This window comes from Chlorocebus sabaeus, chromosome 7, assembly GCF_047675955.1.
Source record: "Chlorocebus sabaeus isolate Y175 chromosome 7, mChlSab1.0.hap1, whole genome shotgun sequence".
Lineage (NCBI taxonomy): Eukaryota > Metazoa > Chordata > Mammalia > Primates > Cercopithecidae > Chlorocebus > Chlorocebus sabaeus.
In genome coordinates, this window is record NC_132910.1 from 39,725,504 (window position 1) to 39,752,551 (window position 27,048).

Genomic DNA, 27,048 nt, shown 5'->3' on the forward strand with positions numbered 1-27,048 from the left:
CAGCCTCTCGAGTAAGTAGGATTACAGGGGTGTGCCACCTTGCCAGGTTAATTTTTGTATTTTCAGTAGAGATGGGGTTTCGCCATGTTCACCAGGCTGGTCTCAAACTCCTGACCTCAGGTGATCCACCCGCCTTGGCCTCCCAAAGTGCTGAGATTACAAGCATGAGCCACCATGCCCGGCCCATTAACTTTTATATCACTCTTTTATGGGGTTCACAGGATCACATATACTATGTTGCAGTCTGGATGCCAAATAAACAAGTTGGATTTTTAAAATTGTTTAATGCACATACTTTATTAGAATGATATTTTGAACACTGAGATAATGTGATTTTATTCTGCTCACAGTTACTCTAATACATAGATTTAAAACAATGTCCAAAGCAGCAATTACATTAACTCACTATAGGAGTCATCATACACTCAGGTAGTACTTTGGTAAATTATAAAACAAATGTACACAAGGGCACTTCAGTAGAAATTAAATCAGTTTGGGGACACATCAGGCTGCTAAATTCTGTACTAGAATCCAACACCAAATGAGTCATTCTTGGAAGTGGAAGAACTCCATGATTTCACAGCCCAGAACGCTAAGTATGACCACCAATGGACCATTTCAACCATCTAACAACCAATGGGAGAGTCAATTGGTCTCATCCCAAATGCCAAAAGCAAAAGGCAGGCCATCACAATTTGGCTTGTTCACCTTGTAAAGACATGACTTTATTTCTGCTTAAGTCATCTACATAAGTGAATCTAATAAATACAATAAAATTAACCCAACCAAAATCTCGCGTCACTTTTTACAGACATGGGTATATGAGAACCATGGAGGTGCTAAAGAAAAATAGAAGTGTTTTCTTATTATCATATTACTATGAAATTAACACCTGTTCTAAGGAAAGAAACTAAATGTCCTGTTTGATATTGATGAGTAGGCCTACTCATTCTCTACCAAAATCCTAAAAAATAAAATACAATAAAATTTCACTTAAAAAATAATTTCTGGGCTGGGAACGGTGCTGTAATCCCAGCACTTTGGGAGGCCGAGGCAGGAGGATCACGAGGTCAAGAGATCAAGACCATGCTGGCCAATATGGTGAAACCCTGTCTCTACTAAAAATACAAAAATTAGCCAGGCATGGTGGCACGCACCTGCAGTTACATCTACTCCGGAGGCTGAAGCAGGAGAATCGCTTGAACCCAGGAGGCAGAGGTTGCAGTGAGCCGAGATCACGCCACTGCACTCCAGCCTGGCTACAGAGTGAGACTCTGTCTCAAAAAAAAAAAAAAAGAATAATAATAATAATAATAATAATAATTCCATCTTTTAGATTATGCGTTAATAATTCTTTGAAGTAATTATTTTTTTAAGTGTTGGAACAGGGGAAAGTTCACATTATTGAGTACAAAGGATCAAAACAGATCCCTCCAAAATGGACATCCCCCCCAGAAAAATGCATTAAGACTTTGAAGCACTTAAGAAATATAAAGATCTGGCCAGGTGCGGTGACTCATGCCTGTAATCCCGGTTTTTTGGGAGGCCGAGGTGGGTGGATCATTTGAGGTCAGGAGTTGGAGACCAGCCTGGCCAATATGGCAAAACCCCATCTCTACTAAAAAATACAAACATTAGGCAGGCGTGGTGGCATGCGCCTATAGTCCCAGCTGCTCAGGAGGCTGAGGCAGAAGAATCGTTTGAACCTGGGAGGCAGAGGTTGCAGTGAGCCGAGATCACACCACTGTACTTCAGCCTGGGTGACAGAGTGAGACTCTGTCTCAAAAAAAAAAAACAACTATATATATATATATACACACACACACACAAAATCTGTAACAAATGAACAGGTGATGGACAACAGGACATCAATTACTTCTGAATCTATAAGGTACTTAAGAACTTATACTTGTGGAAAATCACAATGACAATGAATATTTCACCAAATAGATGGTGGCAAATAGTTTGGCAACACATATTAGAAAGGTGATTTCTATACTACACATAAATGAAAGACAAACCCAACCACAACTGATGTTTTACTACATTAATGTAAGTTACACTATACCTATACCCACATGGCAAATTCAGTTTTAACTGAAAAACTAGAGCAGTCCCTTTTTTTTTTACTACTATTTGCATATTTTCCAGTATCCTAATCCATGTATACTTATCTTTCATAGATTATAACAATCTACATTTAAAATTCTATTTTAATATTGTGGCACGAAAAATACAAACAACAGTACAGTATGTTTTATGTTTAGTCAAAGTTAACAGGCTCAGGGTTTTAAAACCTTTCCTGGATAAAGCAGAGTCAAGTCTACCCTATATCCCCCTCCTATAAATTCCTCTTTGTCGAATATGGCAATCTAGTGAGCTATGACTGCGCCACTGCACTCCAGCCTGGACAACAGAGTGAGACTCTGTAACTATAAAAAACAGAAACAGACAAACTTGGCTATCTACCTCAATCCATCAATCACCCTCATGCCTTTGAACTTGACATCACTCCTAATCTTAGTTTTTAAAGTATAAGAGAGGAATAGTAATGTAAAGCATTCAAAACAAAAATGAAACCTACATATTTATTTGTTTATTTATTTATTTGAGATGGAGTTTTTGCTCTGTTGCCCAGGCTGGAGTGCAATGGCGCAATCTTGACTCACTGCAACCTCTGCCTCCCAGGTTCAAGCAATTCTCCTTCCTCAGCCTCCCCAGTAGCTGGGATTACAGACACCCACCACCACGCCTGGCTAATTTTTACATTTTTTGGTCGAGATGAGGTTTCACCATGTTGGCCAGACTGGTCTCTAACTCTTGACCTCAGGTGACCCATCTGCCTTGGCCTCCCAAAGTGCTAGGATTACAGGCTTGAGCCACCGTGCCTGGCCAAAACCTGCATCTTTAGAAGGTCATTTTTGTGCGTTAGTTTTCCTTTGCCTGTTGGTTTGGAAATTCTCCATGTTCCTAAAGGTAGCTTCCACATTTCTGTTCCAAGAACTGATTAGAAAAAGCAAGATGGTTTCCCGCTTTAGTTGCCTGCCTTTGGTTCCTCACCTCTCAGACAACAAACAGCATGTTGTAGTCTTTCCTGTGATGCTTTTCCTTCTTTCACCTAACTTCCCTTGAAAAAAAAAATCGAAATATTTATTTAGCACTTTTTTCAAAGGGTAATTCCTGATTAATATAGGCAGAAAAACTCAAGATTTATCTTCTTCCATTCCCAAAAAGGTAAGAAGATGTGAATATTTATATTGGGCCCTCTCCCTCCTCATACACTTTTACCTAAAACTTAAAGAAAAAAAGTCAGCTCAAAAAACAGTTGAAGGTATCTTTTGTTTCTGCCACAAAATTCCATGTCATTCTTAAGATTCAGTATTTTTCTCACATCCTATTACTTTATATACAAATTGCCATATAGCAATTTTTAATCTATTTCCTCATCTGCTGATGATCACTGGGTCTCCACTATAAGGAAATTGCTCCTAGTTTGTCAAGAGTCCTTAAAAATAATATATCAATAATTTAAAACTGGTGAAAGAGCTATGCAAGATTGTTCCCTTTAGTTTTATATTACTCCAAAATATACATATGTACACATACCCACACGTATAACAAATTTACATAGCTTGCAGAAATAAACTACAGATATAATTCCAAACACACGTTTAGAAATTCATATTTTAACAGCAAACTTACATGCAGATAAAGAAAAGTATAGTTTTATACTTCCTAAGTTACACAGCAAGCTGAAATGGAGAATGTTTTAATGTTCATTTTGGATTTATTCTTTCTCCTAAGTCTTAGAAAATGAGCAAAAAGGAGACCTAAAACTCAAGCTATGTCTATAGCAGTAGCAGTCAATGTGGTATTTTTACTAACAAATTATTCAATTGCTTACTCTATACAAAAAATGATACACACATACTATAATACTATATACAAAACAGAGTTTTGTATATAGTATTGTATATACAAAATAGAGTTAGAGATAACAAATGAGAACTTTATACAAAATACTTGATTACGTCAGTATTTCACTTTTGGCCAGAAGACTCAGCCTGTGCATTCTTTTCTGATATTAAGGAAGTGACATTTTTATAGTATTCTTAACTACAGAAAAACAGGAATGAATGGAGGGGAGGGCTGATGACAGCTGAAATACACATTTATAAATATATATACAATTTAGTAATGTCATATCATGTGAATTAATTTCTTTTCTTTCTTTCTTTTTTTTGGGGGGGGATGGAGTTTCGCTCTTGTCGCCCAGGCTGGAGTGCAATGGTGTGATCTGAGCTCACTGCAACCTCTGTCTCCCGGGTTGAAGCGATTCTCCTTCCTCAGCCTCCTGAGTAGCTGGGATTACAGGTGCCCGCCACCACGCCCAGCTAATTTTTTTTTTTCCATTAGAGACAGGGTTTCACCATTTTGGCCAGGCTGGTCTTGAATTCCTGACCTCAGGTGATCTGCCCACCTTGGCCTCCCAAAGTGCTGGGATTACAGGCATGAGCCACTGCGCCCAGTCAAAGTAATTTATTTTGCACAGTTACTTTCATCAGTAAGTGGTCCAGAATACAAAATATGGTAACAGAGAACTGTTTTCATACTTATTTCTTGGTATAGTTATTAAAAATAAAAACTTGCATTTTAGGATTAGTGAAGTCTAGAAAAAAAATTTTTAAACTTGGAGATCACATATTGAATAGCTGTCAAAATTCAAACTGACTAGTTTTGAAGAACTTCAAAAACGTGTTCAAATGAATAAAGAACAAAAATGATCAAAAGAAACCCATAGCTGCCTAAGAGTCTTAAAAATTATTAATGTGACACTCTCATCTCTCACCAAGTGTATCCAAACCACTTCTCATTTGCTCTTTCCATTTAAAGACTCACAGTAGCTTCACTACACATATATTTACACTGAACATGTACAGCTGACCATAAATATGATGAGCATTTATGAAAAAACTAAGTGGTTTACACTGACTTGTGCGCTGATCTAGTGAGTCAGGAGACATTTTTGAGTTTATCAGTTTCTTGACATGCTCAGTGAAAAACTGTTGCACAGAAACTCAAAGTCCCAGCTGGTAATCAGGCCCATCGTCCACTGGAGGCAAAGCTTCTGCTGAATGAGAAGTTGATTTCAGAGTTCTTATATTTTCCCCAGGCACCAAAAGGCACTACTACTGCAGTACTGTTATCCTCAGTACCGTACTGTATTGCCTGCAAGGTTTGGCAGGAAGAAAGAGAAAAACATTGGAAATCACAGTCTATACAAAGAGAAATCAGCCTTTCCTTCCCTTGGAAATACCCTTCCCCCAGAAAACCAAACTGGTCTTATGTGCAGTCACTAACCTACTTATTTCACAATGGTTTGTGATTTTCACCCTGTATTAATGCCCACAAGGATTATTAAATTGCACATTGAATAACAGATGACCCAAAACAACCCTATTAACTACATTCTGCTGTAGCAATTTTGGCAACAGAAACGCCAGTGGACTAAGGTGCGTTGGTACGCAGCTCCTGAAAATGAAGACACATGTAAAGCATTTAGTGTAGGGAGTAATGCATGGTAAGGACTTGATAATTGTTAGCTCTTACCAGCAATTCAATTCCCTTTAGGGAAATTTACCCTAACAGAATAAAAACCTTGGAAATTGAAAGACAAAAAAACTAGTCATAATCATAAGAGAAATACAAATGGCTAATAAGCCTATGCAAATAGCTAACTCCACTAACAAAGAAAAAAGACATAAATTTCTACACTAAAATTTGATGTTTCCATCTATTGAATATAGAATTGGTAAAAAAAAAAATATGGCAAGAATTTGGAGAAACAAACTGTAGAACATGCTAGTGTAAACTGGTACAGTATTTCTGGAGGAGAATTTGGCAAACTTATTAAATGCTCTAGAACACTGTGTATTATTTCATCTAGAAATTTTATTTATTTATTGAGACAGGGTCTTGTTCTATCACCCAGGCTGGAGTGCAGTGGCACGATCTCGGCTCACTGCAGCCTCAACCTCCCAGGCTCAGGTGATCTTCCCACCTCAGCCCTCCAAGTAGCTGACATCACAGGCATGTACCACCGTGCCCAGCTAAGTATGAAAAATATTTTTTTTGGAGAGACTGGGTCTCGCCATGTTGCCCGAGCTGGTCTTGAACTCCCGGGCTCAGGCAATCTTCCCATCTCAGCCTCCCAAAGTGCTGGGATTACAGGTCTAAGCCACCATACCTGGCCTGAAAATTTTATCTCTAAGGGCTCAAGCAATCCTCCCACCTCATCCTCCCTCATACCTGGGACTAAACATGCATGCCACTGAACCTGGATACTATTTCTAAGAATTAAACCTATTGCCTGAAGGAAACAGATATGCAAAAATACACATCAGAATGTTTATTACAGTGCTTCCTCTATAGTATGGAAAAAATAAACATAAACTAAATCTCTTGACCAGAGGAAATGTCAAATGAACTATGTATAAGAATAAAATGGAACACTATGCATTCACTACAAATTTCATTACCTTTGTGAATTAGAATGTAAATATCTGCAGGACAGGCAGCTGAAATTAGGAAAGAAGTGTTCATCCATGAAGTTGGGCCTACTTCCTCAATTTCATGAACACCCTCTTTAGCACAGGTGAAGGCAGTAACCAAATGAATAATTCATGTATTATAATCATGTTTGCCCATCTAAGCAAATAATACTTTTTAAGTAAGGTCTATTATCTTAATTTGGAAAATGCAAAAATAACTGCTGAATGAAAACATATCTCTAATACTTTAAATAATACAAAGCATAGTTTATGTTTTCTTTACTGGATATTACCCAGCTTTCTTCTAATTTTAGTTCTGACTGACACACAACCTCATCCCTATGTCTTTTTGTATTTTGGTTTATCTTTTCCACACACCCATTCTGAATAACCAGAAGGTGACTATGCTATATCCTCAAATTGGGTATTTGCTTGGAGCACTCTAGTTTAATGGCCAAGCGGCTGGACTTGGGAACCTAGTTGTCTGGATTTGAAGTCCAGTTCTGCAATTTAATAGTTTTGTGATTTAATAGTTCAGTGATTAACTCTGTAGCCTCTGTACCTGTTTTCCTCATTTGTGAAAAGGGACAATAATAGCTCCAACCTAATAGGATTGTGATGATTACAATATATGTAACTGTACATACTGTACAATACATACAGTAATGAGTTAATACATATGAATACTGTCTGACACATAGCAAGTGATACATTAGTTTACTATTATTATAATTTACTATTGCCATTACTATCATTTCAAGATATGTACAAAGCCAAAGAATAAACAAAACACATTTCCTTGGCATATTAAAATTTTAACTTGGGGAAATAATAAAAAATTTTATAATTGGAAATATTATGGAATCAAGTGTAAAATTCACTGCAACACTCAAAAGCTAAAACACAATGCCTGGACTGTCCTTTCCTTCTCCTTGGGACTTTTTCAGGCAGAAGCTCTGAGTCACCTGTTCAGTCACCGCATGGGCTGCTTCGTTGGGATCATGGCACTGATTGACAAAGTCACAAATCTCTTGACTATTCACCATGAAGTTAATTCCATCTGTCGTGAGGACCAGGAAGCTGTCATCAGCATGATGTAACTGCAATCAGAACCAAATGCCTATGATTATAAGCTAGACTCTGCCTCAAAGATTTTATCTGTTTTGCTAAGTGGTCAACTGCCTAAGAGCTGATATGGTTTGACTGTGTCCCCACCCGAATCTCATCTTGAATTATAGCTACCATAATTCCCACGTGTTGTGGGAGGGACCTGGTGGGAGGTAACTGAATCATGGCGGTGGGTCTTTCCCATGCTGTTTTCATAATAGTGAAGAAGTCTCACGAGATCTGATGGATTTATAAAGGGTAGTTCAGCTGCACATGCTCTCTTTGCCTGCCACCATGTAAGACATGATTTTGCTCCTCTTTTTTCTCTTTTTTTTTTTTGAGACAGAGTCTTGCTCTGTTGCTCAGGCTGGAGTGCAGTTGCGCGATCTTGGCTTACTGCAAGCTCCGCCTCCCGGGTTTAGGCCATTCTTCTGCCTCAGCCTCCCGAGTAGCTGGGACTACAGGCGCCCGCCACCACGCCCGGCTAATTTTTTGTATTTTTAGTAGAGACAGGGTTCACCATGTTAGCCAGGATGGTCTCTATCTCCTCACCTCATGATCCACCCACCTCGGGCTCCCAAAGTGCTGGGATTACAGGCCTGAGCCATTGCGCCAGGCTGACTTTGCTCCTCTTTCACCTTCCACCATGACTGTGTGGCCTCCCCAGCCATGCAGAACTGTGAACCCATTAAACCTCTTTTTTAGATTACCCAGTCTCGAGTATATCTTTATTAGCAGTGCGAGGACAGACTAATACATAGGCAAACAGTGAAAATGCAAAGCCTACACGTTGGGCAAAAGTAGTAACATTTAGAATTAACCAACAAGGATAAAGCTAATATTTAGTTAGTAAAATATAAATAGCAGTTAAAAGCAGAAAGTAAAGGGTAAAGAAGTTGCAATCCTCTGAAATCCCATCACCAGAGGTAATCACTCCTAACAATTTAGCAAACACCCTTCAAGATATCTTGATTTAATTTCATAATTTAACATCGCAAAGGGAGAATCCAGATAGCCCAATGCTGAGAGGTAGCTCAATGTAATGGTTATGAGTGCTGTCTCTAAGGCCAGGTTTCTAGGATTTGAATTCTGCCTCTGTTACCTGGTTGGGTGAACAGAGGTGCATTGACCTCTGTATGCTTTAGATTTTCCTTGAAAAATGGGGATAGTAGTACTTATTTTGAACAGAGCCTAGCACATAGTAAACTCTGCCTATGTATCTGTTAGATAAAATGAAGTGGGATATATATAAGATACGAAGTGGGATATCTAGAGATTTGAAACCCTTCATGCAATTAATTAACAAGCGTTTGCTGCCAGTTTTGGAAGCCTACACAATACTGTGCTAGGGACTATTGTGGCTCAGGAGTTTGAGAGAAGTGTCAGCTCATGGACTGGGTGTGTGTTGGGGTGCAGTTCAGGACAATGAGGACGCTGATTACTAGCATGCAAAGGATGCCACAGAAGTAGAGATGGGTGATTATTTGGCTTAGTGGAAAAGGGAAGTCAGGGCAGCTTCCAAGTGGAGGTGACGCTGATTGATTGGGTGCAGGTGATGCTGGCTGGGTGCAGGTGATGATTGATTGGGTGCAGGTGATACTGATGGATTGGGTGCAGGTGATGCTGATTGATTGGGTGCAGGCGATGCTGGCTGACTGGGTGCAGGTGATGCTGGCTGACTGGGTGCAGGTGATGCTGGCTGACTGGGTGCAGGTGATGTTGGCTGATTGGGTGCAGGTGGTGCTGGCTGGGTGCAGGTGATGCTGGTTGATTGGGTGCAGGTGATGCTGATTGATTGGGTGCAGGTGATGCTGGTTGATTGGGTGCAAGTGATGCTGATTGATTGGGTGCAGGTGATGCTGGTTGATTGGGTGCAAGTGATGCTGATTGATTGGGTGCAGGTGATGCTGGTTGATTGGGTGCAGGTGAGGAAGAACAGCAGGACCATTCCACCAGGAGAATTCCATAGCTGGGGTGAAACAAAAACCTGACACTTCATACTGAGGGAAACCAAAATATTTCTCCCCCAGATATTGAGGATTGCTAAAGTCAAGTCACTGAAAAGGCAGGGGTACAACTCCTCAGCCTCTTCTTGCCCAGTGGCAGGACATCAATCCTTCTTTACTGAAGACAGCACTTGTTTATCGGTCCAGAGAAGGAACCAGCAGGCACCAGGGAAATCTGGGAACAGGTTTTACTATCTCCCCACATTTTCCTGACTTTTAAAAGACTGAAACTATTCTCTTCTTTATCTTGTCACTATGCAGGATTTATGGCTCTTTATTTAAATACAATTTAAGCAAAGCTCCTAAGCCACTGCCTTGAGAGAGAAATACTTTTAACTGAGGACTTTCCCCGCACAATGGGTACAGCATGCGCAAATGTCTGTTTGTTGTTGTTGTAATTAATCTGACTTTTATTTTCAAGAAAGTGTCTCAACTAAGAACCACCTAAAAAGGGGAAAAAAAAGAATTTGTTTTGTCCTCTACAATATATTAGGCCAGAATAATAGCATCTTATTTTACCTGAAAAGTTTTTTTATCCTTCCATAAATTTAAAAATCATATAAAAATGATTTTTTAAATCATTTATTTGATAAATCCAATCTTCTCTTTTAAAAATCATTTGGCTTCAGTTAAGGCTTCCAAAAAGGTGCAGCAGAGACATTTCTATATTCACTCTCTGCAGGTTTATCAAGTGTTTGCAGGTCCTTTCTTACCTTAATCCTCTTAGTTTCGGGTTCTGCTATGACACCACTGGTTTTAAGGTCCAAATCTCCAATACTTCTTGTCATCGCAAGCCTGCCATTTACGTGAGGCTGCCCCAAACTATTCCAAGCTACAAAACCACCACATTTCTTGATCCTGTTAAAAGTTAAATGACAATGATATGATATGTAGAGAACCCTTTGGGAGGCTGAGGTGGGCAGATCACGAGGTCAGGAAATCAAGACCATCCTGGCTAACATGGTGAAATCCCGTCTCTACTAAAACACAAAAAGTTAGCTGGGTGTGATGGCTGGCGCCTGTAGTCCCAGCTACTCGGTAGGCTAAGGCAGGAGAATGGCGTGAACCCGGGAGGCGGAGCTTGCAGTGAGCCGAGATCCGGCCACTGCACTCCAGCCTGGGCGACAGAGTGAGACTCCGTCTCGTCCATCTCCAAAAAAAAAAAGAAAACCAAGTCACTGTTAAACTTAACCATGACATTGGTTTAAAAACTATTATGAACTAAAAACATCATCCACATAGAATGATATGATGGATCAGTGGTGGTAGTACCTTTCTTTTTCATCTTTTCTTTCTGGAGTATGGTCAATGGTCAGCTTCATGGGTTTTCCTTTTCTACACAAAATAGCCCGGCTGTCCCCAACGCTGGCTACAACCAGTTCAATACCATCTCGCAATAGGGCTACTGTTGCAGTAGTCCCAGAGGTCAGAAGAGTTGCTACAAGTATTATGAACAAAAGAGTACAAGTTAGTGACAGTCAAATGATTGGATATGGAATTTTTATTACAAAATAAAACACAAGCATGATAAACTAATGCTGGAATAGATCATTCTAATTTAACTAGAGCTAAGCAAATAAAATGCAAATAAACTATGTAAGTAACAGCATGCAGAGAAACAAGTATTTAATTCAGTAACAAGGCTCCATGCAAACAGAAAGGTTGCTAACCTAACTTGGCAAACACTGCATCACTATCTACAAATGGCCTCTAATTCATATCAAGTAGAGCTGACTTGAACTTATAACAACACCTTAATGGACATCTGGTGTCCGGACTGAAAGTACTAAAATTTAATTACATTGACTATGATGGTGGGATGACTTAGGTCTACTTGAGCCCACTGAGGCAAGCTGACTTTTCTATAGTCTATGGATTTAGAAGGTTTTCTCTTCCATTTTTTACTCCTATCCTGTGAACATATTATCAGTTAGTAGGCTAAGTGAGATATGCCAAGGGTATACCATTTGCATATTCTACCTCTGTATGCTTCTAAAACTGTTTTAATTTTATAAATGTTCATCAAAAAATCCTAAAATGGTTACAGGCTCACATTCTTTTCTGTTTATCTTTGTCCTCCCTAGACATGAAACAAAGTTACAACCATCATTACAGGAGCAGAAAATCTGGGGCGGGGGGGAGGGGAAGGTGGAGAATGAAGTTCATTCTAGTTTCTCATAAACTTGGTAGTTAATACTCCTAACTCCAGGAAGTTCTAATACAAAGAGACGGTCTTCAAACGCAGGGCAGTACTGCCAGCTGCAACTCTTGGAGTCCTGCTTAGGCCCAGAGTATCCCATGAATATGAATTTTCTCTAATAACAAATAAAATTAATTGTTACTGGGCTTGAGGTCACCACTGTTTCCTCCGTCAAACTCAGACTGCATTTCTGCATCTTCCTTTGATTTCTTCTAACAGTGTCTCCCCTAAGTTATTTATCATTTGTTAAAAATTGTTAATTTGCATTGAGCCTTGTCAAAAGTGAGAATATTGTGAAATTATGGGCTAAAAAATAAAACAAAGTGGAAGAAATTGGAAAAGATAACTTATTTAAAGCAGGTATTGTCTTTAGTAACACTCTTAACTCTTTAAAACATTCCAAAGATGACTTTGATTTTAAAAGTAGATTTAGGAAAAACGAAGTGCTACTGATTTGACTGATTAAGACTCAATCTTTCCAAGTTTTTTTTTTTTTTTCCCAAAAAGATAATTTTGAAAACTTCATAAGTAATGCATTGGAAGGAGATATATACATAAATAGATTTTTCCAATCAGTATATTAAAATGCCTGCTTTAATCATAAAAGTAAAATGGAAAAGCATGAATAAACTCTACTTAATCTTTTATAGTCATGCTGAACTTTCTTGAGAAATAACATTTATAGTTGCACTATCTTTCCATTTTTCTCTTGATTTTGGAACTGTTGTGCCAATGTAATATTTCTGCAATGCTGAAAGACATATTTGTCCACCATATAACATAAATGTTTTAGCATAAGTATTAGTGATATTTATATTACAAACGTTAACTCTTAACTTTAAATTACCCAAACGACTATACAGCAATGGAGTCTTTACAGTTTGACTAGCTATAATATTTCAGATGATTTAAAGAGCCAGGTAAGGGAACACAGGCATTTATTCAGATACTACCTGTCCTGGGAATTTAACATTCCTTCCCTTTGTTTAAACCATCTGCAATAGCTTTCTTAAAAATGGTTTCTTATTGGCCACAGTAAAAGAGTTTAAAATTTTATAAGTAAAAGTTTACTTATTTAGGTTTGTAATTCATGGCTGTCTCCTAGGAATTTTAAAAGAGTTTGAGTTTTTACCAACCCAACTTCACAGTTCCAAAATCCCAGGATTTATAGGAAAGGCTTCAAAACTAACTGTCAATTCTGATTTGCTAAGCATTTAAGAATGTAAATATTGAATCAGCATTCATTTTCATTTAACATTTAACATGGAAGTAAAAATTCTCACTTTTTGTCCTAACAACAAAACTAGAAAACTAAGACATCTTTCAATAAGTTCTTAACACTCACTGGACAATTTCTACTGCAAGTCATCTCAACTAATGGGACAAAGAGATGTGGGAACCTTCCCGTAGTCCAGGCTAGGAACCGCTGGACTCCTTCACCTGGGACAAAATTAAGCAGATCTCTGTTTCCACTGAAGCCCAGCATATAGTGTCCACGGGCTCCAGGTCTAGAGCTGCTGACCAGGCACAGTTCTCTGCCACAAATAACACGCACAGAGGCAAATAGGAATTTCACCCAGGAATTGTGCTCAAACATTACAAACCTGCAACATAAGGGAGAGCAGAGAAAGAGCTGCAAAATAAGTGAAGGGTTTTTTATTTTGGTGAAAATTTAACTAGCAAATTATATAATATTCCAGGAGATGCCAAATCAATTATTCCAAAACTCAGTTTGTTCCAGTTGATGGTATTTTGTAGTTGAGTCTATTTTTTCATCACAGGGTAACATTTCTTTCTTAATTTTGTGGTTTCTAAGGTTGAAAAAAACTGTATAAAAATGTATCTGTACCAAGACACATAAATGGTGACACAGACATACATTTAACACACTCACAAAAACACTCATGCATATACACATTCACTGAAATAGTTGGTCTTAAACACAGTAAATCACTACCTTTACTGAGTTAAAAAAAAATGCACTGTAAATTTGTTTGGTAGCAATATCAGAATTGTCTCAATAATACAAAGGTAAATCTACAGTTACAGCATGGAAGAATTTGTATCTGACAAACAGGATGTAAACTACAGTATACCACCAAATTACTGGGACTTAAATATATATCCAGAAGAAATCAAAGCACCTGCTATACCAGATACAAGGAGTAATGCATTTGTTAATGGTGCTTAATGCAGAGATTTAGCACCTAGAAGGCAGTTTTGAGTAGAATGATTAATTTAAATTCATTGTTTAAATAAAGGCTTGTGAGACTCAAGTTTATAATTTTATATAATTCACAAAATGGGTATTTCTGCAGCTCTCTCTTTCCCCCAGTGTTGCAGGTCGACACATCAAAAGAAAAATGATCAAGATTTTGAATGCCAACATAAAAAGCAAAAGCTACATTTTTCAAAGTATAATGACCCCTAGTAATTACTCAATTGTATAAATAATACTATGTATAAACCAATACAGTTTCAATATTTATTAAAAATGGGTGTTCTAGACTCATGACTCATGAACACCAAAATCAAAGTAATGAGCTGAAGCAGTAGCAGCACAATAAGAACATCTCATCAATGCTCTCCCTATTTGTTCTTCTTTTGACTGTCCCAGCATAGGGGATTCAAAAATGCTGTGTTTACAGCCCTGGTTCTTTTGTAGTTTAATTCTTTCATAAACAGGTCACAGGATATGAGGAACATAAAAGTTTCTGGTGAGACTCATAATGCCATCAATGTCCCCCACTCTGAATGTCAGAGCGAGTCTTCTCTTTTTGTTCCATTTGTCCCTTTCGGAACTTTGTTGCTTTCAGAGTTTAAGCAATCTGGAAACACTCTGAAGAGCTTATAGGAAATACAGAATTATAACCTAATTTTCTACCATCTAGTTTGTTCTAAGTGGCTATCTGTTTACAAATAACAGACTGGTGGGATATCATCCGGATTTACTGGCTGCTTTTATTAATTGTAAAAGTAGACAATACTGGTGTAAATTGAATTAAAAAAATTAAAAGATGGTGATGAAATTTGCTACTGATAACTAAGGACAGGTTTAAAATGCTTTAACAAAAAAGCAATAAAAATAGCTGACAATTTCTTAAGGGCAAGGGAATCTTGTTCTTGCCATTTCTTGATAAGTGGCATTTTGATTTTATTCTTTTCAAAATATCCCCAGCTACAACAGTAAATTATTTTATTCTACTCAAACGATAAGCTTTTATTATATTTTACAGATCAGTCATCCAGGACATGCTGCGTCTGTGGTTGGCATCGTCTCATTTTTGAAAGGACTGAATGCACATAAAAGTCTCTTGCTCACGCTGAACTTGCACATGCTTGGGAGAGAAGAGCTCTCACTAAGCGTAACTTGAATGTGAAATTGCTTGGGCAACAGCAGTGCCATTCAACAGTAAATATTTTAAATGTTAATAAGATAATTTGAAGTTCTTTATGTAGCTGTAACAGCTTTGGAACTGAAGTTGAGAAGAGACAAGAATGTTTTAATTTCACTTAAGGAAGTTAATATGGTATTGATACAGGAGCTAGAAATAAATTATTTAGGCAGATAGTGAGGGTAAAGGAGTCCTTGGCAAGGCTTCCTTTGTAACAAAAAGCAGCCTCCAAACCATTTCTTTTCTAACAAAGAGCAACCTGAAAAATTGGGCTACAAACATAAATAAGCAAGCTGGAAGCTTGTGCAGGTGAATGCCAGCAGCTGTGCCAATAGAAAAGGACTACCTGGGCTGGGAGTGATGGCTCACGCTGGTTATCCCAGCACTTAGGGAGGCTGAGGCAGATGGATCACCTGAGGTCAGGAGTTAGATTCCAGCCTGACCAACATGGCAAAACCCTGTCTCTACTAAAAATACAAAAATTAGCCAGGCGTGGTGGCAGGCGCCTGTAATCCCAGGTACTCCGGAGGCTGAGGCAGGGGAATCACTTGAACCTGGGAGGTGGAGGTTGCAGTGAGCTGAGACTGTGCCATTGCACTCTAGCTAGCCTGGGAGACTAGAGTGAAACTCTGTCTCGAAAAAAAAAAAAAAAGAAAGAAAGAAAGTAAAAGAAAAGGGCTACCTGGGGCCAAGTATGTTCAATATGCTCCATCTTCCCTTTTCTTTGTCACCATGTGTACAGTAAAGAAATGGGCAACATGGCACTGGCCAGGTAGAGAACCCATCTGCATAATAAAAGATTAGGGTGGGTGTGGCCAGATTATTGAACGCTCTGCAAATTGCACACCTAGCCCTAACCAGTTTTTTGTGTGCTATGCAAATGGCATACCTAGCCCTAACCAGTTTTTCGTGTACTATGCAAGTGGCACATCTGGTCCAACCAATCTTTTGTGCCCTATGTAAATCAGACACTGCCTCCTCAAGCTCACCCATAAAGCCTACTGTACTTCACCATGGACTAGAAATCTGTTTGGGGCCCCTCTTTTTGAGGAGAGAGCTTTTCTCTTTCTTTCACCTATTAAGTCTCCACTCTTAACCTCACTCCTTGTGTGTCCTCGTCCTTGATTTCCTTGGCATGAGACAATGAAACTCAAGTATTACGTCAGACGAACACTGCTGCTTCAGTAGGACCGAGGGGCACGCCTCTCTTTTATACCTAAAATCTCAACATTAGTGATTCACTTCTATGGTTTAACTAAGCCTTTTTCAGGTGTCTGCTAATTAAAATTCAAATCCACCCAGGAGTGACAGCTCATTAAAATGCATACATTTTATTAATACTTTGATTAAATCAGCTATATGATAATCAAAGAAAAAATTACAGTAACTTCAGTGAGAAAGAGTAGGCAGTGGAGATCTCAGTTCAATCCAAATAATTATTGAGTACCTGCCAGGTTCTATGCAGGGTGCTGCACACTGGAGATTCAAAAATGAATAAGCCACAGTCCTTCACCTCACAGGAAGGGTTCAAGAGGAGGGGAAAGGGGTTAATACTAAAAGAGAAAAGATGAAAGAAACTGGAGAGGGTAAACTGCACTTACTACAAAATTTTGTTTCACTGGTACCGGTCCTATCTATATACATAGGCTGAAAAGAATATTATCCACTCTTATAATACTGATACTGCTTCAGTTCTTGCTATTATTTAATAAAAACTTAAATAATAACTTTGAAATATAAAATGACATTTTAAAATATCCACAAATTGAACAGTTACACAACATATGGCATTCTATCTTTAGTGGCTTTAATGTATTTGATAAAACAGGCCCTAAATATCAAAAGACAATTTTTGCCATCTTTGAAGGCTTTGGCAACTTATTAAGAATAAAATTTTTAAATGTTCTCAAAACACTAATTTTTAAAAAACACAGACCAATAAGAATATATACAAAATAAGATTTAACAACAAAATAAAATTTTAATAACAATTTAACAAAATAAGATTTAATAACAATATTATAATAGACTTTTTCTTGTAGTACACACTAAGAGCACCATCCTGTCTTGCTCCATTATACTTTCAAACAAATTACCATTATAAGAAAAATCCATTTTAAAATATCTTAAGAATGTTCTGGGATCATTATCTCAAAGCATATGACAGAGGAATTAAATTAAATAATGCATTTTAATTTCTTTATTACAAACGAATTAATTTTATTAAGAATAAAAAATATGGAATGCTTCCTGCACTTGTGTGCCATCCTTACACAAGGACCATGCTGATCTCTGTATCATTCCAATTTTAGTGTATGTGCTGCTAAAGTCAGCATATGAATTACATTTTTGTGATTAATTTCTTTACACGGCTGTTTAATTGTTTTTGTGACAAAGGTATCTTTAGAAAGTTTATTTTAAGATAGGCAAGTTAATAAAATTTTTTAAGTTCAAAATTCTATTGAGTTATACTTTATTCAATAATAAAAGCAGTCCTGTCATATTTTACATCAAGTCAATCACTGTTTGGTTTAAGCATCTACATTGACTAGATACTTTTTAAAAAGGCTGATGGCACCGAGAAGGTCCGTGTTTTTGGTTGGTGGTCACATGTCTGGGATAAATTTGGACATTCTTATCCAAAAACCTTGCCCAGTAAGCTGCAGCTATTTACAGAACAGCTGGGGCACACCACTGGCACTACAGTCAATAAACATTGTGGGGTGAGACATAGCCAGACTCACAGCCAACTTGGTTAATATGAAATAAGAGCGTACCAAAATTCAGGAAGTAATAAAAATAAAACTGTAAGAAAACATTCTATTTCCTCTTCTCCTTCATGTGTTTTAACTATTTGGAACAAGAGCTAAATCTTATGCATAATGTTTACCTCTTTCAACTTCTGTCTTCTTAAAGGTAAGGATCCAGTTGAAAGAAAAAAAAAATTCCAAAGGAATGAGAGAAAAGAAAATGGGCCTAAATAATCTACAAACTGGAAAACATATCCCTGAACAGAGTGGACTGTAATGCTTTCCTGAGGACTGTGATAGTAAGGTTCTCAAAAAAACCTCAGGAAAAATCTCAAGATGGCAAATAGAGCCAACCCAGAGTTACTTTCTCCTTTCCTCATGAGAGGAGAGAGAGAATGCTGGTTGTCAGGAAAATCTCAGCCCTAACTCTGAACTGACCTTGACCATTCTAATCTTCAGTTCCTTCACTGTGAAATGCAGAGAATCTCTATCCTTATGTATTCCAACTGAAGACTGTGAAAATGACATTTCTGTGGTGCATGTGATTTTTTGTTTTTTGTGTTTTTTTTAGAAAAGGATGAACCAAATATAGATCAAGATTACTGCATGATTCATTTTCAAATCATTTACAAGGTTACATGCACACATTCATTTCGCTGGTACAGAAATTTTCAGGGTTAACTTTAACAGCAAAAGATTTGAGGCTAGCTAACTAGAAAACATTTGCTGTATTTTCCTGAAATTGTTTTGATAAATTTAGTCAAAACCAGAAACATTTCACTTTCAAAATTTAAGGACATGCAGTATACACAAAATTTTAAATTCAGCTAGCATGCCCTTATGCTGAAAATATCACTAGTTACCAGAGGAAAGCTGCAAGATCGAGCTTTTCAAGAAGTGACAGAAAAATATTTTCCTTCTAATTATCCAAATTAGTGCATATTAACCACTGTCTTTTTCTATTTAGGACCTATTTGCAATTTTCTTCTTGTTGGACAATGACTATCCTAGCTAGATGTGATTACCCTGTAGTGTATTTCAGCACTTGGTCACCAGATCCATCTAAAAAAAACAAAAACCCAAAACAAAACTCATAGTGTGGGCATTTTGTCCATAAAATGAGCAAACAGATTAAACATTTTTTAAATCTTTTGAAAACTAAAGTACAACATCAGAACTGTTTTGAGGCTTCTCTTTCTGAAGAACTCTCCAATATATTTCATTTAAAAGTGAGGTATTAACATTAATTTGGATTCCCAATGGCATTTAATGTGATTCTTCATATAAACTCATTTCTATATAAATCCTTACAAACAATTGTACATTAAAATCCCCTCCCCCAAAGGACTTAAATTGTTGCCTTTTTACTCCTCCCCCACCCCACATACTCCCTAGGACCCAAGGAATGTGACAGTTTTACATACCATCAGCAGACAGGCGGGCATGACTCGAAAAGGCTTTATCTATTTCTAGAAAAGCCAAGATCAACACAGTTTCCAAGTTCTTCTCCTTAGGAAGCAAATCGCTTTGTGGGGAGGAAAAAAAAGAGCCTCAAATAATCATTTTACAATAGGTTTCTCTCCTCACTGTTACTCTAGCTAGCAGTCATTCCACACAATAGGCCTCATGATTTTCCAGTCAAATGCTGAAGACTTACTGGCTAAGGAATACTTATTGAGAATCCACTAAGTATCAGGCACTGTGATAAGCTTTTAAGGGCACAAAAATGAAAGTCCAAGTCCTTGTCCTTGAAGAATTAATCCTCACTACCACAACTCTGAGAGGTCAAGAGTTCCTTCCCATTATGAGTTCTTTCGTGGAATGAGGTATACACAGGAAGTCAAGAAATGGTCACTGGGAAGTCAAATATAGTCACATGGTCATAACTCCATCACATGTTCTCCCTTTTTTGATTTTAGCAGTAATGTGATCCTCAAAAATGCATTAATAATAGTTGAAGTAAATAAACTGAAGAGCTCCAAAATGCCTGCATTAAATGCATTTTTTCCACACTAATGCCAATCATCCAAAGCTATTTTCAACAAGTCAAGTATTCAAAGCTATTCACACCACTTGAAAGAGTAATTACCATTCACTGAAGCACTTAGACGTCCTACACTGATGGGAGTAAATGCTTCTCATAGGTTATCTCATGTACATTATGCCACTTCATTTAAAATAATCACAAATTAAGTGCTATAAATTTTGGTTAATGCTTTCCCCAGGGGAGTTGTTAAAACATGCATTTCTGAAATTGTGATAACCATAAGAAATAAATGGCACACTTAACTACTGCTCATTCATGAAGCAGCAGCATGCAATCACTCAAGTAACTATGTTTACCCTGGAAGCCTCAGTCAAAGGGAGAAAGTTTAAGTAGGAAGCATGGGGGAACTGCAAAGTCAGGAGTTAAAGTCATTGTACATACATAATACATTTCTCCATGTGGGTATGACAGAAATCAGCTGCTGCAGGTCCACCGTGTCCATCATACACTGCAAAGTACAGGACCTCATCTGTCAGCTGAGCGAAGTCAAATCGATCTTCATTCTCTTTCCGTTTGCCAATCTGTGAGGCGCACCCCACATTTTCCAAGCTGATTTTGGGAATTGGCTTGCCATACTTAATGCTGGGTGGCAGCAGAATTGGCTCATCAATGCGGTTATCCCAGATCCCAAAATTGTCCCAGGTAGCTGGACTCCCACTACCGTCTGGGTCAAACCGAGAACACCTAGGCTCTGAAGTGGAGCTGTGGCACGTGGGTGTCACCCGCCTGTCGTCCTGCAGCAGGCGGGAGCTTAGCAGCACTCTCCTTCTCACCTGGTTCCCACCACTTCTGACCAAAGTAATTAAGGCAGCTGTTGACATAACTCAGCTCCAAAGGACTCAGTGATGAGGGAAAGGTCAATGGAACAATAATGGAATGTCTTCAAGAAAAATGATGCAAGTTGCAGGGGACAGAGGGAGAGAGGGGGAGAGGAGGAGAAGAAAAGGGGGAGGGAGAGAGAGAGACCATCAGAAATTTTGAATATAACTGATACGTCATCAAATATTACCAAAAATGAAGGTCATAAAGGATTTGACAGAAAATACATGTATTTATGTTCTATATTGGGTAGGCATCCAATAGCCTACTTCTAAGAACAGTGGATCAAAAATGAATCGATTTTCCTACCCCATTCACAGCATTTAAATTCTATTAAAATTTGATGGTGTGCACGTATACAGAACATGTGTCTCTTAAACTTGAACCTGCAATCACTTGTTAAAATGCAGGTTCTGACCCAGTGGCTATAAGGTGGAGTCATTCTGCATTTCTAACCAGTACCCTAGTGATACGGAAACTGCTTGTCTGCAAGTTACACTTCCAGTAGCAAGGACACAGAATATAGGTATAAATAAATATACTTCCCTTCATTAACTCTATTGCTTTCAAGAAAAGGTAGGGGTAAATATTAACAATAGCAACAAAATCTCTTCAGGAAAAAATAACAGGCTAACAGAATACTTAAAATAGTTCTGTTTCCAAAGAATGGCCAAGTTTTAGCAAAAACATAATCTAGGATAAATCTAAGTTTTATTTTAAGATTTCTCAACCTACTAAACTTTACATACTATATTACTATGGTAAATATAAATCGGTGTGCAAACACCCCAGAGGCACAAAGATAAGCCAGTTTCAATGCTCCCCTTCCTGGTAGACTCTCTCACTAGGAGGGTGTGTGGGTGTGATCTCAGGAACCTGGCACCACTGCATTTGTGACAAGCAGCCCTGATTTCTGAACAAGTGAACTATGTATTTACATTCACAACTGCAGCTCTCCTTTCCCCAACCCTAGCAACCCACCAACACTTGAGACTACACTTCTTTGAAACTATTACTTTATATCCCCATTTCTGGACTCCACCCTGAAACTCAATCCTAAAGCCTCTCTTGGCATTACAGGGTGTTATTCCTACCTGAATGGGGAATTCCTACCCCACTGCAGGTAAGGCTGTTTCTGGGAATTTTCCATACAAATAAAAAATCTGTCTCCATAGGATTTTGTTCTATTACTTTATTCATTTAAAATCAACTTAAAAAGGCGGCAGAATACTAAGATTTGATGATGTTGGTGGATGGTCTACAGATATTATATTATTCTCAATCCTATGTTTATATTATTTCACAATAAAAAATGAACTTGAAATAATGTATCTTTCCAAAAGGTATAAACATACACAAATGAAACCCAGCTTGAGTGCAGTTATGAGAAAATGCACTACACGTTTCAAACAATTACTTTCAAGTGAATTTTTGGAAATCAGTCTAGCTATGTATAGGGAAGGCCATTACTTCTTTTGGTGGGTAAAACAGGCAAAAGAAAGAATAAGATTCCAAAGAACATCCTTAGACATTTATTTGTTTTAATTTCTTGTAGAGATGGGTTCTCACTTTGTTGCCCAGTCTGCTCTTGAACTCGTGGCTTCAAGTGATCCTACCACCTCAGCCTTCCAAAGAATTGGAATTACAAGCATGCACCACAGAGCCTGGCCTCAATCTTTAGATATTTAAGCAATAAAAAATATATGAGCTCTGCCACCACAGAATTTAGAATAAAGATGGCCACCAAAACAGTAATGTATCATCAAAGACTTAGGAAGTCACCCCTTCTTGGCCTTTTGGTCAAGATCCTGCATATAAGGCTGAAATTCATTTCTTTCTAAGACAACATTGGTGGGGGGTTGGAGAGTGGCAGAGACACAGCATCTCTGGTTATTAAAGAGAAGTAACATGGCTAGACCTGTACAGGCTAGACCTGTATAGGCTCACACCTGTAACCCCAGCACTTTGACAGCCCGAGGTAGGCAAATCACTTGAGGCCAGGAGTTGGAGACCAGCCATTGGCAACCTTGCAAAACCCCGTCTCCACTAAAAATACAAAAATTAGCTAGGCATGGTTCCGCATGCCTATAGTCCCAGCTACTCAGGGGGCTGAGGTGGGAGAATTGCTTGAGCCCAGGAATTTCAGACTATCCTGGGCAACATGGTGAAACCTCATCTCTACAAAAATGAGGTGGACGGATTGCTTGAGCCTGGGAGGCGGAGGCTGCAGTGAGCCAAGATCACACCACTGCACTCCAGCCTGGGCGATGGAGCAAGAACGCTGTCTATTTAAAAAAAGAAAAAGAGAGTGAGAGAGAGAAATAACACATTCCATTGCAAGAGATGTTTGTTCTTTTGCTTCTAATTGAGAGCTAGATTTTATTCAGCAACAATTATGGATTCAAGCCAGCAATGGTATGTTAAAAAAAAAATTTATAAAACCAATTATGTTAACTACAGGTGATGAATTGAGATTTCAAACTATAATACAATCTACCAGGTAATAGACGTACTAATTATTTGGCGATAATTCCCAAAGCAGCTTTATATCATATAGGAAAAAAAAGAAATTTAAATAAATACATTTATTAGAAAATATTCATATTTGAAGAGTTAACTTGAGATTAGCAAAATACTATTGTTTTGACTTCAGTCTGAAAGTATACATGCCATATTTAGCCTTGGGCTACTTTGCAGTCATGCACCTACTTTAAACCAGAGTTCTGGAAATTACAAATAAATAAAGATTAAAGTTTTTCTGCAGCCCTTCTAGTATATTCTTGCCTTTTTATCTCCTTTTATCCTCCCCCCAATTTTTTTTTAAATAATAAAGTAGAACTGCATTCTAACAGAGAACAAATATCAACTGGAAACATTTTTAAGAAATAAGATAAAATGCAAATTGAGCACTTTCTGTAAGGTTAAAAACCTGCATATTTTAAAATCAATCATCAACCTTGCATCCTTCCTCGTGTATTGTTTCTATAATCATCTCAGAAAGCAGGCAGTCATAGGAAAACACCTACTTTAAGACACATTATTGACAGAGATGAAATGTGACCCAGATATATAGCTAGTTTATAAAAAAAAACAAACAAAGAAACAGGTCAGCATCGCTTAGGTAAACAAGAGATGTTATGAAGTGACTCCATGTCCTTTTCCATCTACAATGTAACTAAATCATACCAATCCCCTCCATATTCCCTAAGAAACAATTCAAAGGCAGCTGGAGTTCCCAAAGTAAAAAACAACTTTGAATTAAACCTGCACATTAAGAAAACCTTCCTCCTCCAGAGCGTCAAAATCAGGATCTGCCATCATAGACCCCACAGCTCTGCTGATGCCCACAGAAATGACTATGCTCTGACGAGCAAGGCAAGGGGAGTAGAACTTGTGATGTGAAAAACGAAAACCTTAAGGAAAAAAAAAAAGCAATCAGTGTTCTCTACAACAGAAGAGTGGAGAACAAATTAGCAAACATCGAAGAATTGTCTTTGTCAGTTCAGCAATTAAAAATTGGAATGAGTTCATTATTCTGCAAACTAAGAGAGAGAAGGAATCTTTTTAAGTAAGCAGGGGAGATTTAGCTCAATCTTTTAATGGGAAAACATGGCTACTTTATTTTTATAAACCATTTTAACATTATATTCAATCTTTGGAAGTCAAGTCATCCAAGAGGAAAGCAATGTCTCTGGCAGGAAGGTGTACTGGATTTGAGTTAAACTGTTCTTGTACGTTAAAAGCAGGTCAAAAGGGCAGTTTAAGCACATGCTAACATTATTCAGGAGTTCTAAAGTTCTGAAACCTGCTTAGATTTTATCCCTCTAGAAAAAATATTTTAAGAAAGCATTCCTATCTGCCCATTATGAAGTGGCACTTAGGTATCTACAACTTCCACAATGAGAACACAGCCATTTTAAATATTCTTAAACCAAATATTTACTTATTGACCTTTTTAGAAAATCAATTAAAGCATCCCAGTGAATTCGAATAGTATGGAAATTTCCAGAATGTATTTCAGCTAATTTGGACCCCAATACCTTCTTTATCAATACCCTGCTAGGAGGAAGGGAAAGAAAATTTACTGCTTTACCCGAGGGGAAAAAAGAAAAAAACAATAAAAACTCCAAAGGATTCCCCTTAGGTTTAATGTGAATATTTCTATGTTCAGATACGTGACTGGAGAAAAGCGCTGAAATGTGACCAGAGAAAAGTACTCAGTATTCTATTCCCATAGATATCTTTTCAGACACATTAGTAAATATGCATGCAAGCCACAGACTATATCCCAAATCTGTAACTTTATAATGCCTTTGAGAACTTTCCTTCACAGTCTATTATGTCACTAGCCACTCTCCTCTCTTCTTTCCTCGTCTCTAAGGACTCCAGTCAAGGAAGTTGCCTGGGTGATTAGCAGTAATGACTAAGGTTGCAAGAAAAAATCATTAGCGAGAACTCACTACTCAAATATTATAACTAAAGTATTCTATCAGGCACACACACTCACACATGCTGCTCTTCTTCCTGTCACGGCTGCCTCACTAGAATACTACGGGCCATGGTTGTTTTTCTTTTTCTTTCTGTGACAGGGTCTCGCTCTGTCGCCCAGACTGGAGTGCAGTGGTGCGATCTCGGCTCACTGCAGCCTCGACCACCCAGGCTCAAGCGATCCTCCCACCTCAACATCCGGGGCTGGGACCACAGGCACATGCCACCACGCCCGGGTAATTTTTTGTATTTTTTTGTAGAGCCGAAGGTTTCGCTATGTTGCCCAGGCTGGTCTCGAACTCCTTGGCTCAAGCCCGCTTTGGCCTCCCAAAGTGCTGGGAGCCACTGCGCCCGGCCTCATTGCTCTTTTTCATGGTCATTGTAATCTGTCACTTGAGTCGCCCATTCTGAAACCTAAGGACCACCTCATTCCTCTGCCCTGACGGAAGGAACCTAAGAGGCCATGCTGCACGTTAATAGTGGGAGGCTCAGAAAAGCCAGCGGAGCTTTAGAGACTGCAAATTCCCTGGCTACTTTCACCTGGAACTTCTTTGTCACCTCCGATGAATTCTCTCATCTACAGAAAGCGGCTGCTGAAAAAGACATCACCAGCTACAAGGCCTTGAGTACTACAATGCTCCCCGCACAAAGTAAAACCCAAGTCTTCGGATGAAAACCAGTCGGGGCTGTGCATCCTTCCCGATGCCAGACCACCTGAAAAGCTCACCTGTGGACAGCTCAGGATCCTGGGCTCGGCTCGCTGGCCCTGACAGGCGAGTGGCCAGGGTGGCACACGGCGGGAAGAACACACGCCCGGCCGCCTGCCTGCGAAGCCCTGCAGATGGCTGGGCTCCCTCGGCACCTTCCGCCGCCAGGTCTCCGCCTCCCAACCTCCCTCTGGGCGTACCGAGCCCGTTGTCGCCACGTTTCCCTCGCCCGGGTGGCGACGCGGCGCCCACCCCGTAGCATCCTCGCTTCCGGAGCCTGGGGCAAGGGTCTCCAGTCCCGGCCCACCGACCCTGCCCTGCTCGCGCCGCGCTGGCCCTCCAGCCTGCGGCCACATTCTAGGCCGAGCGCAGTCTGGGCTGCAGCCAAGCTGGGCCCCGCCCCACCCCGACTAGCTGCTCCTGACCTCCAAAGGGAAGAAAGCGGCGCTCTGAGAACCCAGAGAGACCGCCGGCCAAGCACCGACTCGGGGGGCGGGAGAACGGAAACCGACGTCTCCCCTTCGCCCTCCCGGGAAACCCTTCTCCGTTTACTCTCCATTCCGCGACCGCCAATAAAGAACAGAATACACGGTTAGCAGAAATAAATGAATTGCACTCTCTAAGCTCTTACCTCTGGATGGCTATGTCCCTGATAAATGTTTTAATTAGCTAACGGAGGGCAGGGAAAGGGCTTTCTAGGTCGGTAAATAAGAGTGCCTTCTCCGTTGTCTCGGATCTCCGAAGCAAGCAGTCAAAGCGGCCACTGCCTGGCCTGCTGGAAATTCTCGAAAATTTTTCTACCGCAGTTGACCAGATGGAGACGGAGAAGCCTGTTCCCGCTGACTGACAGCAGATCCAGCCAGTCGGCGCTAGGCGAGACGGTTGGCCCGCTGCCTGGACCCTCGATCGCAGCCAATCACAGATGCCGGTGGGAACGAGCCTCCCCGCGGCTGCTATTTGACTTCGCAGTCTTCTAGC

General features: G+C 39.1%; 1 protein-coding gene and 1 non-coding gene across 4 annotated transcripts; both read right to left on the bottom strand.

The window, feature by feature from the left end:
- Nucleotides 1-269: 269 nt before the first annotated feature.
- On the bottom strand, nt 270-26,965 carry PPM1K (protein phosphatase, Mg2+/Mn2+ dependent 1K). 3 transcript variants are annotated; one of them, XM_073017477.1, is made up of 7 exons: nt 26,702-26,965; nt 20,438-20,936; nt 19,434-19,534; nt 10,937-11,102; nt 10,378-10,522; nt 7,517-7,651; nt 270-3,127 (listed from the first exon to the last, which is right to left on the bottom strand). In XM_073017477.1, the coding sequence occupies exons 2-7, from the start codon at nt 20,875-20,877 to the stop codon at nt 3,119-3,121; spliced, it is 996 nt and encodes a 331-aa protein (XP_072873578.1). In that variant the 5' UTR covers nt 20,878-20,936; nt 26,702-26,965; the 3' UTR covers nt 270-3,118. The 3 variants fall into 3 exon arrangements, with proteins under 3 accessions (XP_072873578.1, XP_007997409.1, XP_007997410.1); XM_007999218.3 differs by having other exon boundaries at nt 270-5,229; XM_007999219.3 differs by lacking the exon at nt 26,702-26,965 and adding an exon at nt 26,091-26,623 and having other exon boundaries at nt 270-5,229.
- LOC119623966 (U6 spliceosomal RNA) lies at nt 17,492-17,595 on the bottom strand. The gene has a single exon (XR_005240068.1). It is a non-coding gene; the product is annotated as a U6 spliceosomal RNA (small nuclear RNA).
- Nucleotides 26,966-27,048: the final 83 nt, after the last annotated feature.